This window comes from Phoenix dactylifera, chromosome 13, assembly GCF_009389715.1.
Source record: "Phoenix dactylifera cultivar Barhee BC4 chromosome 13, palm_55x_up_171113_PBpolish2nd_filt_p, whole genome shotgun sequence".
Classification (NCBI taxonomy): domain Eukaryota; kingdom Viridiplantae; phylum Streptophyta; class Magnoliopsida; order Arecales; family Arecaceae; genus Phoenix; species Phoenix dactylifera.
Genome location: NC_052404.1, coordinates 10153719 through 10171444, shown reverse-complemented (window position 1 = coordinate 10171444; position 17726 = coordinate 10153719). Strand labels below are relative to the sequence as shown.

Below are 17726 nucleotides of genomic sequence, written 5' to 3'. Positions count from 1 at the left end.
TACTAACTTTCGCATAGCTCGGGCCTCTTAGCTCTTGATATGACCGACCTCGACTTGAATTCTAGCAGCAACCAGTTCAAAACTTAAAATAATATTTTTATTGGTTTTGAGATTATATATATGTCCAAACTCTTCGCTTCACATTTTTAATGGACCTCACAACATTATAGTTGTTGCTACGTGATTCTTCAAATGCTTGTTGATGACTAATTATTAGTCAGCACATGAAATTTACTTTATTTTTTCTTCATCCTAACAGTTATTTGCAAATCACAATTACAAGGCTTATGCTAATATCATCGAGATTGAGCAATTTTATAAATATACTATGTAAACTTCTTTGCTAATGACTGGGATAGGAGGAAGTTGGGATGAAATTGAATCACAGCGAAGTCAAATTCAGGTTACTAGGTTCAACATCCAGTGATTCAATTGGTTGCCATCACCAAATTACCAAATATATGTACGTATTGAAATCTTAATTACAAAAACAAAAAATGTAGACTCGACACATCTCAATGGAATCCAGGTTTTACTGTAAGGGAATGAACATAGACATCATTTCTTGGATTTGATTTATAATTAGGTACATTAGTTAAGTATCATAGGTCAAAGTTTTATTGCGTGTTCCTAAAATTTCCTGGATATGGGCTCGATAAGGTCCACTGTCAATGGGATTCAGATTACTGAGATTAGGATTGTCGAGTGAAGCTCCCTACTGTTAATAAAAACACCCATCATTTCTTAAAGACACCCAGAAATGGGACCCCTCTTTGCTACTATAGTGCCTGATTTGCTGTTATCTTTTGGAAGCCCCCCAACCCCTGGCCACTTTACGGTGAATTTTCATAGGAGCCTACTCTCTGGGGGTGGAAGTGCGGGAGTGGTATTTGTGATCAGAGACCACTGCTTCAAGATGATTGCAGTAGGAAGATGTTATTCCTTCGAGGATTCAATGTTTGAGGCGAAGCTCAAGGCTGTATAGGAGGAACTCTTATATGTGAGACACGTACTTGATGCTAGATGTATCATACTAGAGGGAGACTCAGTTATGTTGATTGAGTACTTACGGAAGGTGGGGCAGGAGGAGGGTGAGCATTTGCTCCTAGGGACGTATGACGCATATTGAGGGAGTGTCGTGCTGCCCAGGTCAGACACGTCTTTCAGAAGGTGAACCAAGCTACGGATTGGATCGCCTCATTTGCTGCCCATCACTCTGGAGATTTTCTATGGACCCAGCAGTTCTCTGTTCCTTCTAGTTTATGTAGTCTTTTTGATAGTGTTGCAGTTGGTTGTACTCATGTGATAGCAGTGTGAGCAGCCGATGTACCAAAGGCAAAAGATACCCGAAATCAGGATCGTGATGCATGATCGCATCCAAACCTCACGATGATTAATCTTTGACGGATAAGATTGCAGCGTCGAACGGTCCTTCATCGATGAGTTCGGGTGCTGTACCCCCGTGCTCGCTCGATACTCATCTCGTCCCGGGTGTCACCGCCGGAATCCACGAGCATTCCATGGCCTCGACGGCTCTCCTAAACCCGGCTTTCGCTATCCGCCCCTCGCCTTCCCTTCTCCGCCTTCCCAAACCCCACGCCACTCTCATCTTCTGCGGCCCCCGGGACAACCGCGGCCCGCTCCGCCGCGGTCGGACCCTCAGCTCCGAGGCCATCCTTGCCATCCAGGCCCTCAAGCGCGCCCGCGGCGACGAGCACAAGGTCGAACACATCGTCTCCACCACTCTTAGCCGACTTATCAAGGCCGACCTCCTCGCCGCCCTCGCCGAGCTCCAACGCCAGGACCAGTGGCGCCTCGCCCTCACCGTCTTCGCCGCCGCCGGCCGCGAGCCCTGGTACAAGCCCGACTTCTCCCTCTACGCGGCGATGGTCTCCACCCTGGCGAGGTGCGGGGTGGCGGAGGAGATCGATGTCTTGGTGTCGAATTTGTTGAAGGAGAAGGAGATGGAGGGAGGGATCTCGTTGGAGGACATCCGGGGACTCACCCAGCTCTCGAAGGCATTGGTTGCGGCTGGGAGGGGGAAGGTTTTGAGGGACATTTATAGGGAGATAAAGAGAGGGGGTTGCGACCCCGATGAATACTTGTTTAAGCTTATGATCAGAGGGTTGAGGAGATTAGGAGAAGGAGAGGCTGCCGACGAGGTGGAGAAGGATTACGAGCGGTGGTTTGAGGGTGGTGCATTGACCCAGCCGCTACCTGTTTGATGAAATGTTTCACCGAGCAGTAAGGTTAGCTGCCTTGTGGTGGATCTCCAACCCTGGTGCTCTTTCTTCCTGATGTGTGATTCAGTAGTAAACTCCAACCCAGAGATCAGTTGGTTGAGTAGGCTATATATATATATATATATATATATATATTCTGGAGTCATGTATAGATGGAAAACTTATTACAGCGCGATAAGACAATTTCTTTACAACATGTAGCTCTTCTTTTCCCTCTTTCCTGAAGAAGTTTAGATGCTTAGGATTTGATATGTTTCATGATAGTTGCATGTTTTGATTCCAAATGTATAGCTTTTAAGTGGATTCGCAATTGCGCATGGCTTATGCTTGCATGCCTGAGTCTACCTCCAGGTACTAGACTCCATACTGCAATGTGCACACTTCCAAGACACTTGGGAGCACAACTGTTTATTTCCTTAACATCTGCTTGTGGTCTTTAAGGTGCTAGTATGTATGTATGTGTGTGTGTGTGTGTATATGTATGTATGTATGTATGTAGAAGTGCTAGAGGAATGTGAAAACAACAATAGTTCCGCATGAAGATGTTTCTCTGGAATGTAAGAAGGATCGGTAAAGTCTAGAAGCAGAGAGAGGCCAAAGATTATATAAGAGCATAAGAGGCAGATTTATTTGGCTTGGTGGAAACCAAGGTTAGGAGTGCAAACGCGGCAAGAATGACCAGATGCTTGGGAAAGAATTATAAAGCCATTAATGTGGAGAATGCAGCAAGGAACGGCAGAATTTGACTGATCCGGAATAGAAATAGCGATAAAATAAACAAGACACAGATCTCTGCTGGGACAAAAGAATTGAGAAATTTTTCGTTTCTTACTTTTGTCTATGCCTCAAACATATATATATGACATGCCAGCGAAAGAATATGACTGATTACCCATTTTATCCATTTGAAGTACTATTTGCAGGCACATTAATTTGTTTCCGTGATGCAGTTAGCAGAAATATGAAAGTTGGTAATAAGTCAGGAAATGAAAACTAAATATGCATGTCTTGTTTTTCTTTTCTTTTTTTGGGGGGGGGTGGTTGGGTGTTGTTGGGGATCTGATGGGTATTGGAGCAGAAAAAAACTTATGCAAGTAATAAAGTGAATCGAGGAAGATTTTTTGTTTTGATCATGTGACTCTTTTAGGTTCAGCATGTCAAATAAATGCATAGCTTGCGACAGGATCTGGAGACCTGGCAATATCTTCACACATTCCCTAACAGAGTGCATGCTTTGATCCATGCTAACTTGTTAATTAGGCAAAGATTTCTCCGTTTGCTAGTAAGTTTGTTTGAAAAATGGTGCAGCAGACCTTCAGCACTGAGATAACCTTGCAGGAGATCGTTGTCTCTATCTCTATTGGCTGGCTCATCTCTGGGCTTGGATGATTTCCATTCCTTCGTAAGCTTTCTTGGCTATTGATCAAACATGAAAAAAAAAAGAAACAAAGAAAAAGGAAAACCTCTAGGGACTCTGATTTGTTTTCCCACTTCATCAATGGGACTGTTTCTTGAGACCTATATTGTTTGTCTCAAGGATATCTCTTTCAAAATTGCGATGGACCTGTATGTGCCTCCGTCGTTTCACTTAGTATTTCCCATTGTAGAATGACCTTCTGAGATGCAGTTGCATTAAAATGTTTGCTTTGCATGTACTAGTGATTTGTAAACAATAACCTTACAAATATAAGCAGTAGATGAAAATCAGTAGATTGGTGACTTTAAGTATCGCAGATTGTTTAACATACCAATTATCTCCCATGGGGATTTCAGTATTATCTGTTTGGCCTGAGAGTGCCTATGAGCATCTTTCACCAAAAACAAAAAGAAAAGGATATTAACAGTACATGGAGCAAGTCTGTGGCCCCGGAACGCTAAAACAAGCCATTCATCGGTAAGTAATAATTACCTTACACCTTTCAAAACCAGTAAAATATTCTATACAACTTTACAGCATGATGTAGCAACGAACAATTGACCATATTGCAGATAATAAGTGATCCTATGTTCAAATTGGTGGTCGTATCCACACTATTTACTCGAAGGAAAGAAAAATAAAAAGAGTGGCGCTGTAATGGCATTCCCTCAAGCACATAGTAATAGCATTAAAGCAAGCACTAGCTGAATTTTTTAGCAACTCCAATCTACATTGATTTCCAACTAAGCATAGTTAATGCCAAATCAAACGGTAAACTTTCAAGGTTTCCGAGCTTAACATATAACCAGACCTCGAGAGGTAAAATTTTTAAAGTATCTGAACTAGACATACAACTAAACTGAGCATCAACACTATCATCAAGATTTCTCATTTTTGAAGGCAATGCTTTTTACTCTCCCGGAGCAGAGACCCCTTGCTTAAGCTTTTCCCTCTTCAACTTCTTTTTGGAGACAGGCTTCTTCTTCTTTTGTGGAAGGGTCTTTTGTGCATACATGTAGAGAGCATAGTTTCCAAGAAGGAAAAACAGCACAAGACCGCCAACAACGAGCAAGACCACCAGGCCTGGGTTCAACCCTTTTGTCGCCTCCTCCCTGACCAAATTTTCCTGCCCAAAAGTATGATGGCCATCTTGTCACAGAAATGAAGAATTAATAGAGAGGAATCAAGGAAAATAGAAATGCCTCTGTTCAAACCACAGCCACAATCATAACTCACTGCTAAATAGATGAAAAATAAACCATATTCAGATTTAGAGAGAGAGAGAGAGAGAGCACTCAGATAAATGAGATTAGAATAAAAAAGAATGAAGATCAAACATAATAAACCATGAGGATAAGGTATGAAAGGTTCAAATTATATTTCCTTAACTACTTAAAAGTTCACCAGAAACTAAAGGACAAAAAAAAGAAAAGCAAACCAAGTACAGATATTCAATTTCATCAAAGTTGTGGTAAGATCAGGGAAAAATTCAAATAGAAGGACCATAAATAGTAATGAAATTTCTTCAACACGGCTGTTTCTTCCAAGGTGCAAAGAAATTCTTCAAATCATGAAATATTCAAAGAACTAATGCACATAACTAATGGCTTTCACACCATTAACATTGATAAGTTAGAATACAACCTTCAGATGTAAAGCAAAATGATTCAGCAGAATTCAAGTGTACAATACCTTATCACAGTCTCATCCCCATGAAAATGGATATATGCATAACATGGAAAATTGTGGTCAGCAATCAACTAGCTGAATCAAAAACATTATGCACCCAGAAATGGGCATTGATAAAATATTGCAATCAAGTTTTTGGTTATGTCTGTATTTCAAGACTATAATTCCTTCTTCTGATAATACAGAGAAGGGCTTTACATCATTAGAATCACCAACAATGCAGCATATCAACAACCTTTTCCTGACTAGCTGTTGCAGCAAATCCTGTTGGGCTTTCTTACTAAATTATATATAGAGAGAAGGTAGGTGGGGAAGGTTCCAATCACAAATATCCATGGGATCACAATGCAACAGATAAAAATTGGAGATCTCTAGATGGTTTGGAGATTTTTGAATGCCTGCAACCATTATACAAAAAACTTTTATTTGAAAATGTCCGTGCGCTCTAGTACGGCCTCATTAGATCACCTCTCTCGACAAAAAAGGAAAAAAATGGCTGCATGAACTCACCACCTGGGCAATTCAACTCAAGAAACTTAACTCTGCAATGTGCACATTATGACGGGTAAAAAGAATTAACCTCTAACAAAATGTGCCTTACAAACTGAACCATTAGTTCTCAAACTATCAAATTCACAATAATTCCCTAAATTGCAAGCACATGATTAATAAGCAGTAGCTGCATTGAATGCTGAACATGCACAACCACATGATCAAGGATGATCATGAAACTATATTCAAAGAACAGAAAAGCAAATGGTTTCCAATCAACTCTGATTTAAATTTCAGCCAACTGATACATGCAATACCTTGTATGGGTGAAAGCACGGTAGCCCTCTTTCCCCTCTCCTCTTCACCCAAAGGAACTGTTCTGTTGGGTCTATGAAAGGACCTGTTCTGTTGCAGCTAAAGGGAATTTCCAAGAGGTTTTGTTTTCCTTTTTTGGCAAAAGAGGATTTATTGATGTGGCTCATTCACAATATGGCATATCATCTAACATAATGCACGATCAAGTTTCAGGTCTAAGTAATGGATATCTTCTCATGTTGATGGAGAAGTCTCGGAGTGCCGAATGGAGTAAATGGACTGTGGGGCAGAAAGACCTCTACTCAAGAATTAGGATCCCCTAAAAGGGATTCACAAGTCAAATACATTATCTCAAATTATTCAATTGCAGAGATTTAACGCAATCTAGTATGTGTATGCTAATTTTTCAGTGTACTACTTATTCACCTCTGAAATTTTAATAACCAGGACATACAGATTAGAGAGGTTTCTTCGGATGGAGGGGAGAGGAAACAGTGGTATGATTTAGGAAAACTTTTGTTCTACCTTTTGGGATGCTCCTTAGATTGCCGGAAAGAGATAGAGTGTGGGTGATGTGATTCCCAGGTGTCAAATGAAATGCAAGGGATACGGATTTTAATTTCCTTTACTAACCCATCTCACTTGATAGGGGAATACAAATTTTATTAGAATGAGAAACAAATCATAAATTCTTTACAACTTGCAAATTTAAAACCATCTCATCAACCTGCACTGTAGGTTGCAACAAAATTGTTGTGAATCCGAAGGTCCTCAGCTAAGTTAAACTTTCATGCAGTTCTTAGAGAGCAAAGTAGCAAGAGTAAAAAAAAAAGAAGAGAAAAAGTTGTAGCGAATAGAGGATACAAGAGTATTGTCGAGAAAACAGAAAATCTTAATAATATATGTGTGAGAGCCCGTGCGGGCATGTTTAGTCCCACATCAGTTATTCGTCGAGAAAATCTTGGATACTTATACGGGACTAAGAAACGCAAAAAATATATCATCTGGCTAGCTTTTTTGGGCAAGGTTCTGGGTTGTAATAAATGTTTTTAGAGTGAACTCGGCTCGTAGCTTATGTGGACTAGAAAACACTATAGCACTAGTTTATGAAGGCCGACCATAGACCGATTGTGGTTAGATTTGAATACACTTGAACCCTTAGCCTGAGGACATTGGGGCTTGAATGGGGGAGTACGTAAGAACCCGTGCAGAACATACCCTCCCGCAAAATGCATCTTTAGGTGCACTGGACAGCTAAAAAAAAAGAGAGCTTGAAATAGCTAACATGGACACCTTTAAGAAAAATAATTTATTGGTGAGATCAAACCTAGCCAAGATTGGAAGGAGAATAACGATAATAAAAAACCTAGATCTTACAGAGGATTAGACTATAAGCATAGGAATTTTGGTGCGATAAAGAGAGATCAAAACGGATCGAATTACTCCATTTTACTGTTAATATAATTATAAATGCCAGAGTTAACTGTGCCAAATCATATGACCAATGTCCAGACATTTTTAAATGTTTTGAAGAAAATGTTTATATCAGCAATATTAAATTAGATCATCTATACGATCGAACAGATTATCCTAAAAAGAATAATAAGAATTCAATGAAATAAAAGAATAACGAATTACAACTGGATCTGGAAAGATTGCTCAAGATCGAGCACCGATCGATCCATGCGGAGATTTTAGACAAGCAAAAGGATGAAGAAGACATATCAAGACTCGTACCGCACTACCAGAGAATTGCTCGTCCATGGTGCGAGATCCCACCACGCCGCCTTCGATCCCTTCACTGCCTTCCGATTTGGACACAAAATATTTCAGAAATCTATATATACCGCATGAAAAGATTGGAAAAAAAAAACGAAAAAAGAGAATCCCTAACCAGATCAAAATAAAGGAAAAACGAATCGGTGATCCTCGAATCAAGATTTTTTGGGGATCAAGAATCTAAAGAGATTATGGAGGGGAAAATAAGGGGAGGAGAGAGAGGAAGTACCTTTTAGCTCCCGATCTCTCTCCAATGCATGCGTGCCCTCTTTCAAGTTTTCATTTTCCCCACCCTTTTTATTATTAATGTGGTGGCCGGGACACCGTATCCAACTCGGACGTGGTCCCGTAGCACCGGATTAGTTCTCTAATTGCATCCGTGCCTTGTTTTATGTTTTCACCGGTCGGAGACCGGTTTGGGTTCATTGCACTGGATTTGATATGCATACATAAAATTTGTAAATGAGGATAAGTTTTGATTGAATCAAATTTTATAAAATTATCAAAAATAAATTTTTTATCATAAATTATAAGATTTTTTTGCATGAATATTCTTCTAAATATCAAATTTTGCATGAATATTCTTCCAAAGTGATATTTGCATATATATATATACCCTTGTAAAATATTTATTTTGCTATTTTTGACCTTTTTTTTAATTCTTATTTTTGTATATGTATCCACACCATCTAACATCGTTAAAAAAATTAACAATTTCAAATTAAAATAACTAAAATATCCTTAATAGATAGATGCATAAAAAAATATTTATAAGACGATCACGTTGAAAAAAATAATTTTAAAATTTTATTTTATTTTTAGTTAAAATAAATATAGTTTTTATTAATGGTATTAGAATAACCATTATATTAAGAATATTTGTGCAAAAACAGATTTCATGAGAACTCAAAAATAAATATAAGTTTAAGAGGATATTTACGTAAATTTAGATTTTTTTAAAAAAATTCATGCAAAAAAATCCTAAATTATAAAATTGATGATGCCCTGGTGCTCGGTGAAGCAGCAGTGAATGGCGAGTTTGAAAGACCTCGGGCATTTTGTATTTCGTTCTCAATATTCCCATATTTTTTTGGATTGATTACTCACATTCTATTTATTATTAATATTTTCATATCTTTCTATGTCTTGCTTCTTTTAAAAATTTATAAAAGTCTTTCGATTAAAATTTTTTTTATTACTCTAAACAAATATATCTTTAATATATGCGCCGAAGGCCCGAAGATGAAGGTACTGAAACTTTTTAATTTTTTCGAAACACTCACCTATGAAATTTTCTAAAAGAAGATTAATACTTAGCTTTTATTTTAATTAATTTATGCTAAATAGATGACATATTTTTAATCTTTCGAAAGTCATTCGATTGTTATTTTATTGATTAGTCTATATACATGTCTCATCAATTTATGCGGTGCAAGAAAATGAAGATATTTAGGGAATTTTTAGGAAAAGATTGATAGATAACTTTATTTTAAAAAATATCTGCTGAATAGATAGCAGATTTTTACTATGAATATTGGGCAATATTTGCTATGGATACTTGGTAATATTATATGCAATCCCTTTTATTTATATTATATTTTTTCATGTCTCCCATCTTATCGAAGGAACCGATATTTGGTGGCCCAGCCCACTTGAAAATTGTCCGGGGGTCAAATTATGCGGATGCTATTCAATACTTGTGCCCCAGTTTGAGTCCGTTGGTATGTGGCAAGTGTTTATTGACTGACCCCAAATTTTGTGTTGATGGTATCAAATTCAAATGGGACATGTAAATCTTTCTTACCTTTTTTTTCAGGGTGCAAAATTTACTTGCTTTTTAATTGCACAAAACTTGCCATGTATATATTACTAGCAAGAAGAAAAAAAAATTTATGTAGATGTGTACATTAGGTCTACCCAACATTGAAACAAATCACCTATGGTTCAGGTAGAGATAGCAATTGGATCGGGTTGGACCTAATATGGATCGGGTTGGATATAAGATAGATCAAAATTTAACGGCCCAAATCTAACTTATTTTTTAAATGGGTCCAAAATCAAAATCCGAACTTGGTCCTTTTTTTAAATAGGTAATCTAACTCGACTTGCCGCCGTTGAATCGAGTTAGACGTGTTAAACTGTTAGTATTACCACCCCTAAGTTTAGATGGCTTTATACCCAAAATCTAATTTGCGTCCATATTGATCAAGAGTTTGGGAACAAATTATACGTGATCATGTAGAGAAATCATGATTGGCCGCTTGTTATTCAGATAAGAGGTCATATATGAGTGGTGGTATATCGCAAGAGTCAACTTATTAAAAAAATAAGGAAGTTATTTGTAAAAATAATCATCCAAAAGAGTCGCTTATATAATGGATCCATCAGTAACAAGTATTTAAAGGAAGTCATTTGCCAGAAATAACTCTCTCTTTTCTTAATAAAGGCAAGAATACTTCACTCGAGTCTCCTCTCCAATATACTTGATACTACAACAATACTACTAAACATCAATCGCCTCCTATCTTGAATTATATATCCTGCAGAACGTTTGGTTTGAACGACCCCTGTTTAGGATTTTAGGAACTGAAATCTTCCTTGATCGTAAGGATTTTAAAACCATGAATAGACTGGCTTCAATTATGCCCATGGATGAAAGATTCAACCTCTTCACCCATGGATGTGGGGCATTCCATGGTGTGGAGATTTAATATGGTAGCACGTGAATGTCAAATGATACATAAAGTGGAGGTTCAACCAATTGTCATATAGATATTCGCGGAAAAAAAGGAAGAAAAAGTGTAGTCAACAAAAAAAAAAAACAATCTTTTATTTAGTTGGAGTTTTCAAATGAAAAAATAAAAAGATAGCATTCTCATGGAAATAAGATTTTCATATTTTATGGAAAAAAAAAACTCATGAGGAACATAAGAAAGCTACTTTCTCATCGATTGAAAATTATTTTTTTTTTCAATAAGGCATCAAAATCTATGGATAATGTTTTTTCCTTTATTAAGGATATAATAGATATTTTATACAACTTTCTCAGAAAAGTAGATACTCAACCAAATATAAACTACTTTTGAATGTGCCATTTTTTCATACTCAACCAAACATACCAAAACTATTTTTCTAGACATCATATTCTTGAAAATTAGCTTTTCAGAAGAAAAAAATTTAGTAAAAAAATTTCTTTCCACAAACCAAACAAATATATAGAGATCAACGGAGGTTCAACTTGCTCGTATTGAGTTCAAGTAAGTTTTGATCTTGACCGCGGATGCCTTCTATCCTCAGGAGTCGAGTTACTTCCCTTTCCATTTGAGGTTAAATGGCAGAGTTGATCATGATCGAATCCAACCTATACGTTTTATCACAATCATTATTAACCAAATTTATTTGCCCTTTTCCTTATCTCTCTTTTTTTTTGTCTTCTTTATATTAATTGCTCGGCAAAATTTTAAGTTCTCTCTCGCTTGAGGCATAAAAAGAACTAGACATTCCTCAAGTCAGTTTAAATCACAACGAATCATGCTGGACAAAGTTAAAAATGTGAACATAGGGTCCGACCTAATCTATTAATTAAGGTTAAATATCAAATGGAAGAAGGTGTCATGTTATAATTCAGAGCAAATGGAATTTTTGTTAGGATACACCTTCTTCAACTTTTGCACAGAAATAACCAACGATAACCAACGTTTTAAAAATTTGAATTTACCTGTCACCTCTCATCCAAAGTCTATAACATTACAAGCTAATTATCTGACCTCCAGGGGCAAGCATTAGCGACTTGCAGGCCACTCCCCACATTGTAGCGATCCAACTAAAGATTTTGATTCCAGTGGGGACAGCTATGATCATGATAGCTGCGGTGAAGTAGGTACGCGTATCAACATCTAAGCCCACAGTAAACATATGATGAGCCCAAACAAGAGATCCGGACCTGTAATTAATCTGGCTGTTCGGGTTAAAGGGAAGGGCCTTATCGAAATCATCGGCTTTCTGCCCAACGCCACGGTCGTGGCCCGGTTATTGAAGAGAATTTTCCAGCGGTGGATCAAGTATAAGGCCAGCGCTCTGGTTTCGTAGAATATCTAAGAAAACCAGCTTTACGAACTCTCATAGAGAGCTGCAAAGACGTCAGTCCAAGATTTCAAAACACCGGCATCCATACAATCGTAGGCACCAAAGACCAACTGCAAAAGAATAACCTAATTCTTTTAGTCAAGGTAGGGGTTCAGATCTCACCCTGGCGCTTGCTTTGTCTCTGCCTATGCTCCAGCTGCTGCCATCTTTGCTCCAACCTTTACCTCTGTGGGATCTACTGGCATTGGTTCTCGAACTGCAACTGAAAATGTAACCAAAAACTCTGCATTTGCTGCATGCTCCGCATCACGACTTTTTTCCTAAATAGAATATCAGCGTGCCCTACCTCAAGCGCAACGAGGCATCGCTCGCATTTCCTTTCAAAGGGAATGTTAGCTCGGCGTGCACCTATGATTGGTTGCTCTTTGGTTAATGTCTCCCACCCGGGACTCGCTTGCACTTTTTTGTCGAATGCATGAGACATCCTTGCTTGGTATGCTTCAAGCGTTTGCCGAGTTTTTTAGTGAGAGCACCGTAGATCAAACCTTTAACTTTCGGTTGGTAATTGGTTCAGCTTCTAGCTCTAGTTCAGGCGGTAAGCCAGTACAAAAGGTGGGCTCTCCCTGCCTACAGGGCCTATAAGGGCGGATCACGATACGGAAACAAACAAAGATGCCAATGTGAATGAAAAGTGCATTTCTTTTTGTAGCCAGTAGAAATGAAATTCAAAGACGTTCTGAATTGCGTTTTTACAAAGGAAGGCCTCAAGCCAACTCATTTGAAAGAAAGAAAAAAATGGGTTATAACAAACTGAAGCTTAAATAAAAAAAGGACCTTATCAATCCTATTCTAAACTCACTTTAGCTGCCCGTCCTTCCACCAGTGAATGCCGGCACACGCTACTTTTCGAACCTTCGTGTCTAGGTCCTGCCAAAAAAGACTGTAAATGATTTACCATTTATCCCACTCATATAGGTACATTATCGGATGAATCGGATCGGGAAATAGATCGAAGCGCGCGAAATGGTCGCCTCGGAATACAGGGCATGAAGCTTTATGCTTTCAACTTCTAACTTAATGCGACCCGGACAAATGGAATGGGACCCACTGGATTCAAGAAGGCATTGTTGTCTTGTGACCAATCCGGGATATCTAATGAGGGTTGTGTCGCTCCCCGAGCATGAAAGGTTCCCTTGCGGTTGGACATGGGGTCAGCCTCTTTAAGCCATAACAGCTGGGCCACTTATCACATGATCATTTTACCCCAAGAAGGCTCTTATCTCTATCTGGATTAAAAATAAGGGGGTCCGTTAACATAGCGAGAAAAACGACACGTAAAATCTAATCTCACATATCAGTGATCTCGGGCTGTCTATGATTTGAGAAAATAATTTAATTAAGCAAATGCATGCCATCTATAGATTCTTCTCTATGCAAAGATAGTATGTTGGTTTGTTTAGTTAATTAAACCATAAAGTGGGACGACAGTGAAAGCTACCAAGAAAAGAAGTAAATCTCTAGTTGTTAGAAATGGTTAGCGGAAGTGAGACGCGTGGGTATTAGTAGCAGTGTAAATAGGTCGGGTTGGCTCGAGTCATGAATGGCCTCGACCCAATCCGATTTCTTGTTCGGATTCTAATTTTAGATCCAGATCCAACCCAATAGAAATCGGGTTCGGTCAGATCCATCACTACAATTTTTGACCCAATGGATTATTTAGGTCGAGTCAGGTCCATGTATAATCCGGACCCAATCCAAAAAATTCGGATCTGATTCGGATTCGGGTTGAGTCTGATTCAAGTTAACCCATTTTGGCTTTAGAACTTGTTTGCACCCCTGCGAGCTGTGGCCCGCAGGCTTAAATAATTTTACAGATTTTAGTCGGTTCGGGTCGTAAGATTGAACATCCAAAATTATCCGAATTTCAAATGGGTCGGATCGAGTCAGGTCTGAATCCAGTAAATCTAGACCTGACCCAAAAAATGGAACGAGTCTAGTTATAGGATCCGACCCAGCTCTAATTTTAGAATCCGACTCGGCCCCATGAATCCTCCAAAACAGGTCGGGTCGCGGGACAACCCGATCCATTTGTAACCTTAGGTATTAGCTATAGGACGCTTACTCTCGGGGTACATTGCATTTTACTCAAGAGTAACTCAGCGATGGTAATTGGATGGATTATGAAATGGGCATCGGTAACGGATGAACCCCAAGAAACCTGAAGAATGGTAGAAAGTTGCACCTCCTTTCGAGCCACGCACGGGTCGCCTCATATGTAGCGAAGCACTAAAATGGAGTCCTTTGGGCAAACCATAATACTGTTCCTCCTCCCTCCTCTTCGTGAGACTTTATTTTCTAATTTTGTTGGATTTATGTTTCGTAGCATGCATGGATCTTTCTATTTATCATCTTTAACTAACATGTATAGAAATGTAATGCGGAGGTACTCGCCTGGCATCATGCATAGCTTTTTGGTAGGAGCAACACCCATGACCTCGGTCCAACAAGGGACGCAATAAAGATGCCAAATTTTGTGGCTGTCATGAATGCCATTTTGAGGGACGCTCCGGACTTTGATCATGTTATTTGTCGTAAATTCAACATTCCCTCTTAATTAAAAGTTTTGGCATCCGGTCACAATTCACAAAGAATCCCAAGCATCAAGTAAAGACACGAAAGAATAGATGCTGTGACGTCCATGATCGAATCCACTTGCAGGAAACGTACAGCCAGAAAGCCACCATCAACCCGCTTATTTATTAGATTTGGAAGTTCTTAAAGGACGTGGCATTCAACATCGAGAAAACTATGGATAATTATGTTTTTATCCGTTTCTTTTGAAGGACAAATATCCTCTAATTTTTCTTTCTTTTTTTTATTCCTTTGATCTTTTTCTTTTTCCATTATATATTGTGGCATGTTTCATACGCACCAGTGTACAAATTGCGTACATTTATTAGTGCATTATATATAGGCAAAGTGCATGCTCTATTTAGAAACAATGACCCCTTGTTCTGTTGTAAAAAGAAATCCTATCTGTAGTCCAAAGATTGGAAGGAGTCTGAAATCAGAATACTTTGCACGGTGGTATGGCCGGGATGGATCTGACCAACAAGTGGGCAGGGGTGCACATCAGGTCGTGCCTAAAAGTAGTTGTTGTTTGGCACAAGGAATAAGGAGGATCTCTAGTATTTGAAACCGGTCTTGTAGCGTGAATTAACACTATTCTTAAGCGAATTTTGCCCCTACTATGTTGTTGTTGGTGATCCAGCAAATTCGCTCCAGAATACAACAAAATCGAAATAAAATCCTAGCCAGCAAAACTAGAATTCTCCAGAACAACTGAATGAAAGATTTTGTAGAAGAAGTTATATTAATCTCTGAATGACATTGGCTATTTATAATCCTGAACTAAACTCTGAACCAACACAACTATTGGAACAGTGTCTGTTCAAAATATAATTGCTCGTGCAGTTATTTTGTGCAAAACAGATAAAACTTCCAATCTGAATTTTATTTTTTATATTAATCTTTGATTAATATAATATTGGCTTTTTCTCTATAAATTTCCACCAAAAAGTTACTTTAACGTGTGTAGGATATGAATGCTTATAAAGTTATCTAAAAAAACTCTACATAAGCAATATAGGACTAAAACTTCTCTCAATATTACAAACTAACAAAAGGAAGGAGGCTTCCAACAATCACATACGTAAGACAAGCCGTCACCTCAATAAATAGATCAACATTGAAGAGTCTTCGTGCCATGCACGAACGTGCATGAATTAGCTCTGGCGGAACGTTCGACACTGAGGTGACATGGTCAATAAGATGGGGTTATTGTTAGGTGGAGCTATTTCGTACACCACCTATTGCTTCAATAAACCACTTGTATTGTTAGGTGCATTTTAGATATCATGTGTTTGGCAATTTTCCTCAGCCGATTTTGCATGACGAAAAAATTATTTAGTTATTGATTCAATAAATATGTACTAGTTGTTTTAAATTTATGTATTGCTTGTCTCATACTTATAGTCGAGAGCAAAATTATCCAAAAAATTCTAGATATATATTGTTCTACAAAAAATAATTTCAAAATTTTTTTAATGCAAAATTACTTTACCTTAGATCATTGTAAGGTGAGAGTTTCACAAAAATAAATGCATGTAAATAGTTGGAAATTTTTTGGTCCACACAAAATTAAAAAAAGTAAAAAAAAACTCCAAATTATTATTATTTATAAAATATTTTACTATTGCAGGAGTTTTTTTAGTTTCACGCAGGTGATAGTAAATACTGAAGAAGATGATGATCCAATAGTCGAAGCATGTCAACATGCAACTTGCCGCGAATATTGAATTCATATTAGATGACCAATTAAGCAATCAAATTAGAATACGTTACCTAAGAATTAGAATAGTCAAGATGCTAAAATAGTATAACGAAAAAATCACTATAAGATGCCACAATCAATGGCCGACCTCATGGTACCAATTCAATGGGAGCAACAAGAATACACGAAATCATCCGAGAGTGCAATTGACTTCTTTTTAGGTGATATTTGTGAATGATTTAAATATTTTTGATAACATGAAGTCCTGGAATCTTACAAGAAGCCTCCAAGAAACATAGCCAGCCTGTGTAAAATTTTCAGGCATGTGCATGACAGCATGTTTCATTCGCACGTGCAAGGCTTCTCCCCTCTACATGGCAGGTGTGAAATGGGGAGCACTACGCATGGATGAGCTGGAGATCAATTGTGACAACGAATCTGGACTTAAATATTAAATGCTCATTCAATGCCAAATATATTTATATACATGTATATATATCATCACCTGCCGTTCACTCCATGCCAACTCAGGCCGGCCCCGCGACGCAATCAAGTTTGACCGCGTATTAACTCACCTCGCGCGTTTTTCCGCCAATCAACCGACGCGGCGCGAACAGGATGATACAGGGCACTATAGAATTAATATTATATAGGACATAATTTTTATTTTGTCATTTTTTAATATATAAATTAAAAAAATTTAAAAGTAAAATAGAAATAAAACTACTACTAACAGAGTCTCCGCCTATCTCATAATTTTGAAAAAAAAAAAATTACATATGCCAAGAAAGATGACCTATGGAGAAAGATTGTCCACATTCTTTTTTTTCTTCCTCATCCAGCTTCTCTATCTATTTCTTTATTATCGAGCCCTCTATCCTATCCGGAAGGTCTTCCTTCTCACTCCGAGTCTTTTTCTTCTGCTGCAAATTTCACTATCTTTTTTATGATCTTTGCACTTAAGAGTTAGTGGAATCTAAGAAATGATATATAGGTAATTTCTTATATTAAACAAAAATAGAAAACTATATATTGGTACTGATGAGTACTATGTTCTGAAAGCTATGTATCAATTAACCTAAAAAACGATATACCAATTAACTAGATGTGTGTATTGCTTGCAAGATGATTAATTTGCTTGGCATATATCACCTGACTATATAATATGTACAAGTAAAAAGTGTGTTATGAAAACCGTGCATCAATTTATCCGAAGGTATGCATTGGATCACTGCTGGATTTATATCAAATAAACTTGCAGTATGTATCAGTAAATCGACAAGTGTGTATTACAAACTGTATATCGGTGCTGATGAGTACTATATTTTGAAAATAATGTATCAATTTATGTACAAGTGTGTATTAGACTGCG

General features: G+C 37.9%; 2 protein-coding genes across 5 annotated transcripts; one reads left to right on the top strand and one right to left on the bottom strand.

The window, feature by feature from the left end:
• Positions 1-1424: 1424 nt before the first annotated feature.
• On the top strand, positions 1425-2548 carry LOC103700440 (protein THYLAKOID ASSEMBLY 8, chloroplastic-like). Its single transcript, XM_008782383.4, has one exon. It carries the CDS (start codon positions 1440-1442, stop codon positions 2223-2225), a length of 786 nt encoding a protein of 261 aa, XP_008780605.3. The 5' UTR covers positions 1425-1439; the 3' UTR covers positions 2226-2548.
• Positions 2549-4320: 1772 nt separating this feature from the next.
• LOC103706669 (DNA-binding protein S1FA-like) lies at positions 4321-8299 on the bottom strand. Of its 4 annotated transcripts, none has more exons than XM_008790854.3 (3): positions 8165-8221; positions 7894-7957; positions 4321-4786 (listed from the first exon to the last, which is right to left on the bottom strand). In XM_008790854.3, the coding sequence occupies exons 2-3, from the start codon at positions 7918-7920 to the stop codon at positions 4571-4573; spliced, it is 243 nt and encodes an 80-aa protein (XP_008789076.1). In that variant the 5' UTR covers positions 7921-7957; positions 8165-8221; the 3' UTR covers positions 4321-4570. The 4 variants fall into 4 exon arrangements, with proteins under 4 accessions (XP_008789076.1, XP_038988962.1, XP_038988963.1 ...); XM_039133034.1 differs by having other exon boundaries at positions 7894-7961; positions 8051-8170; XM_039133035.1 differs by lacking the exon at positions 8165-8221 and adding an exon at positions 8051-8151.
• Positions 8300-17726: the final 9427 nt, after the last annotated feature.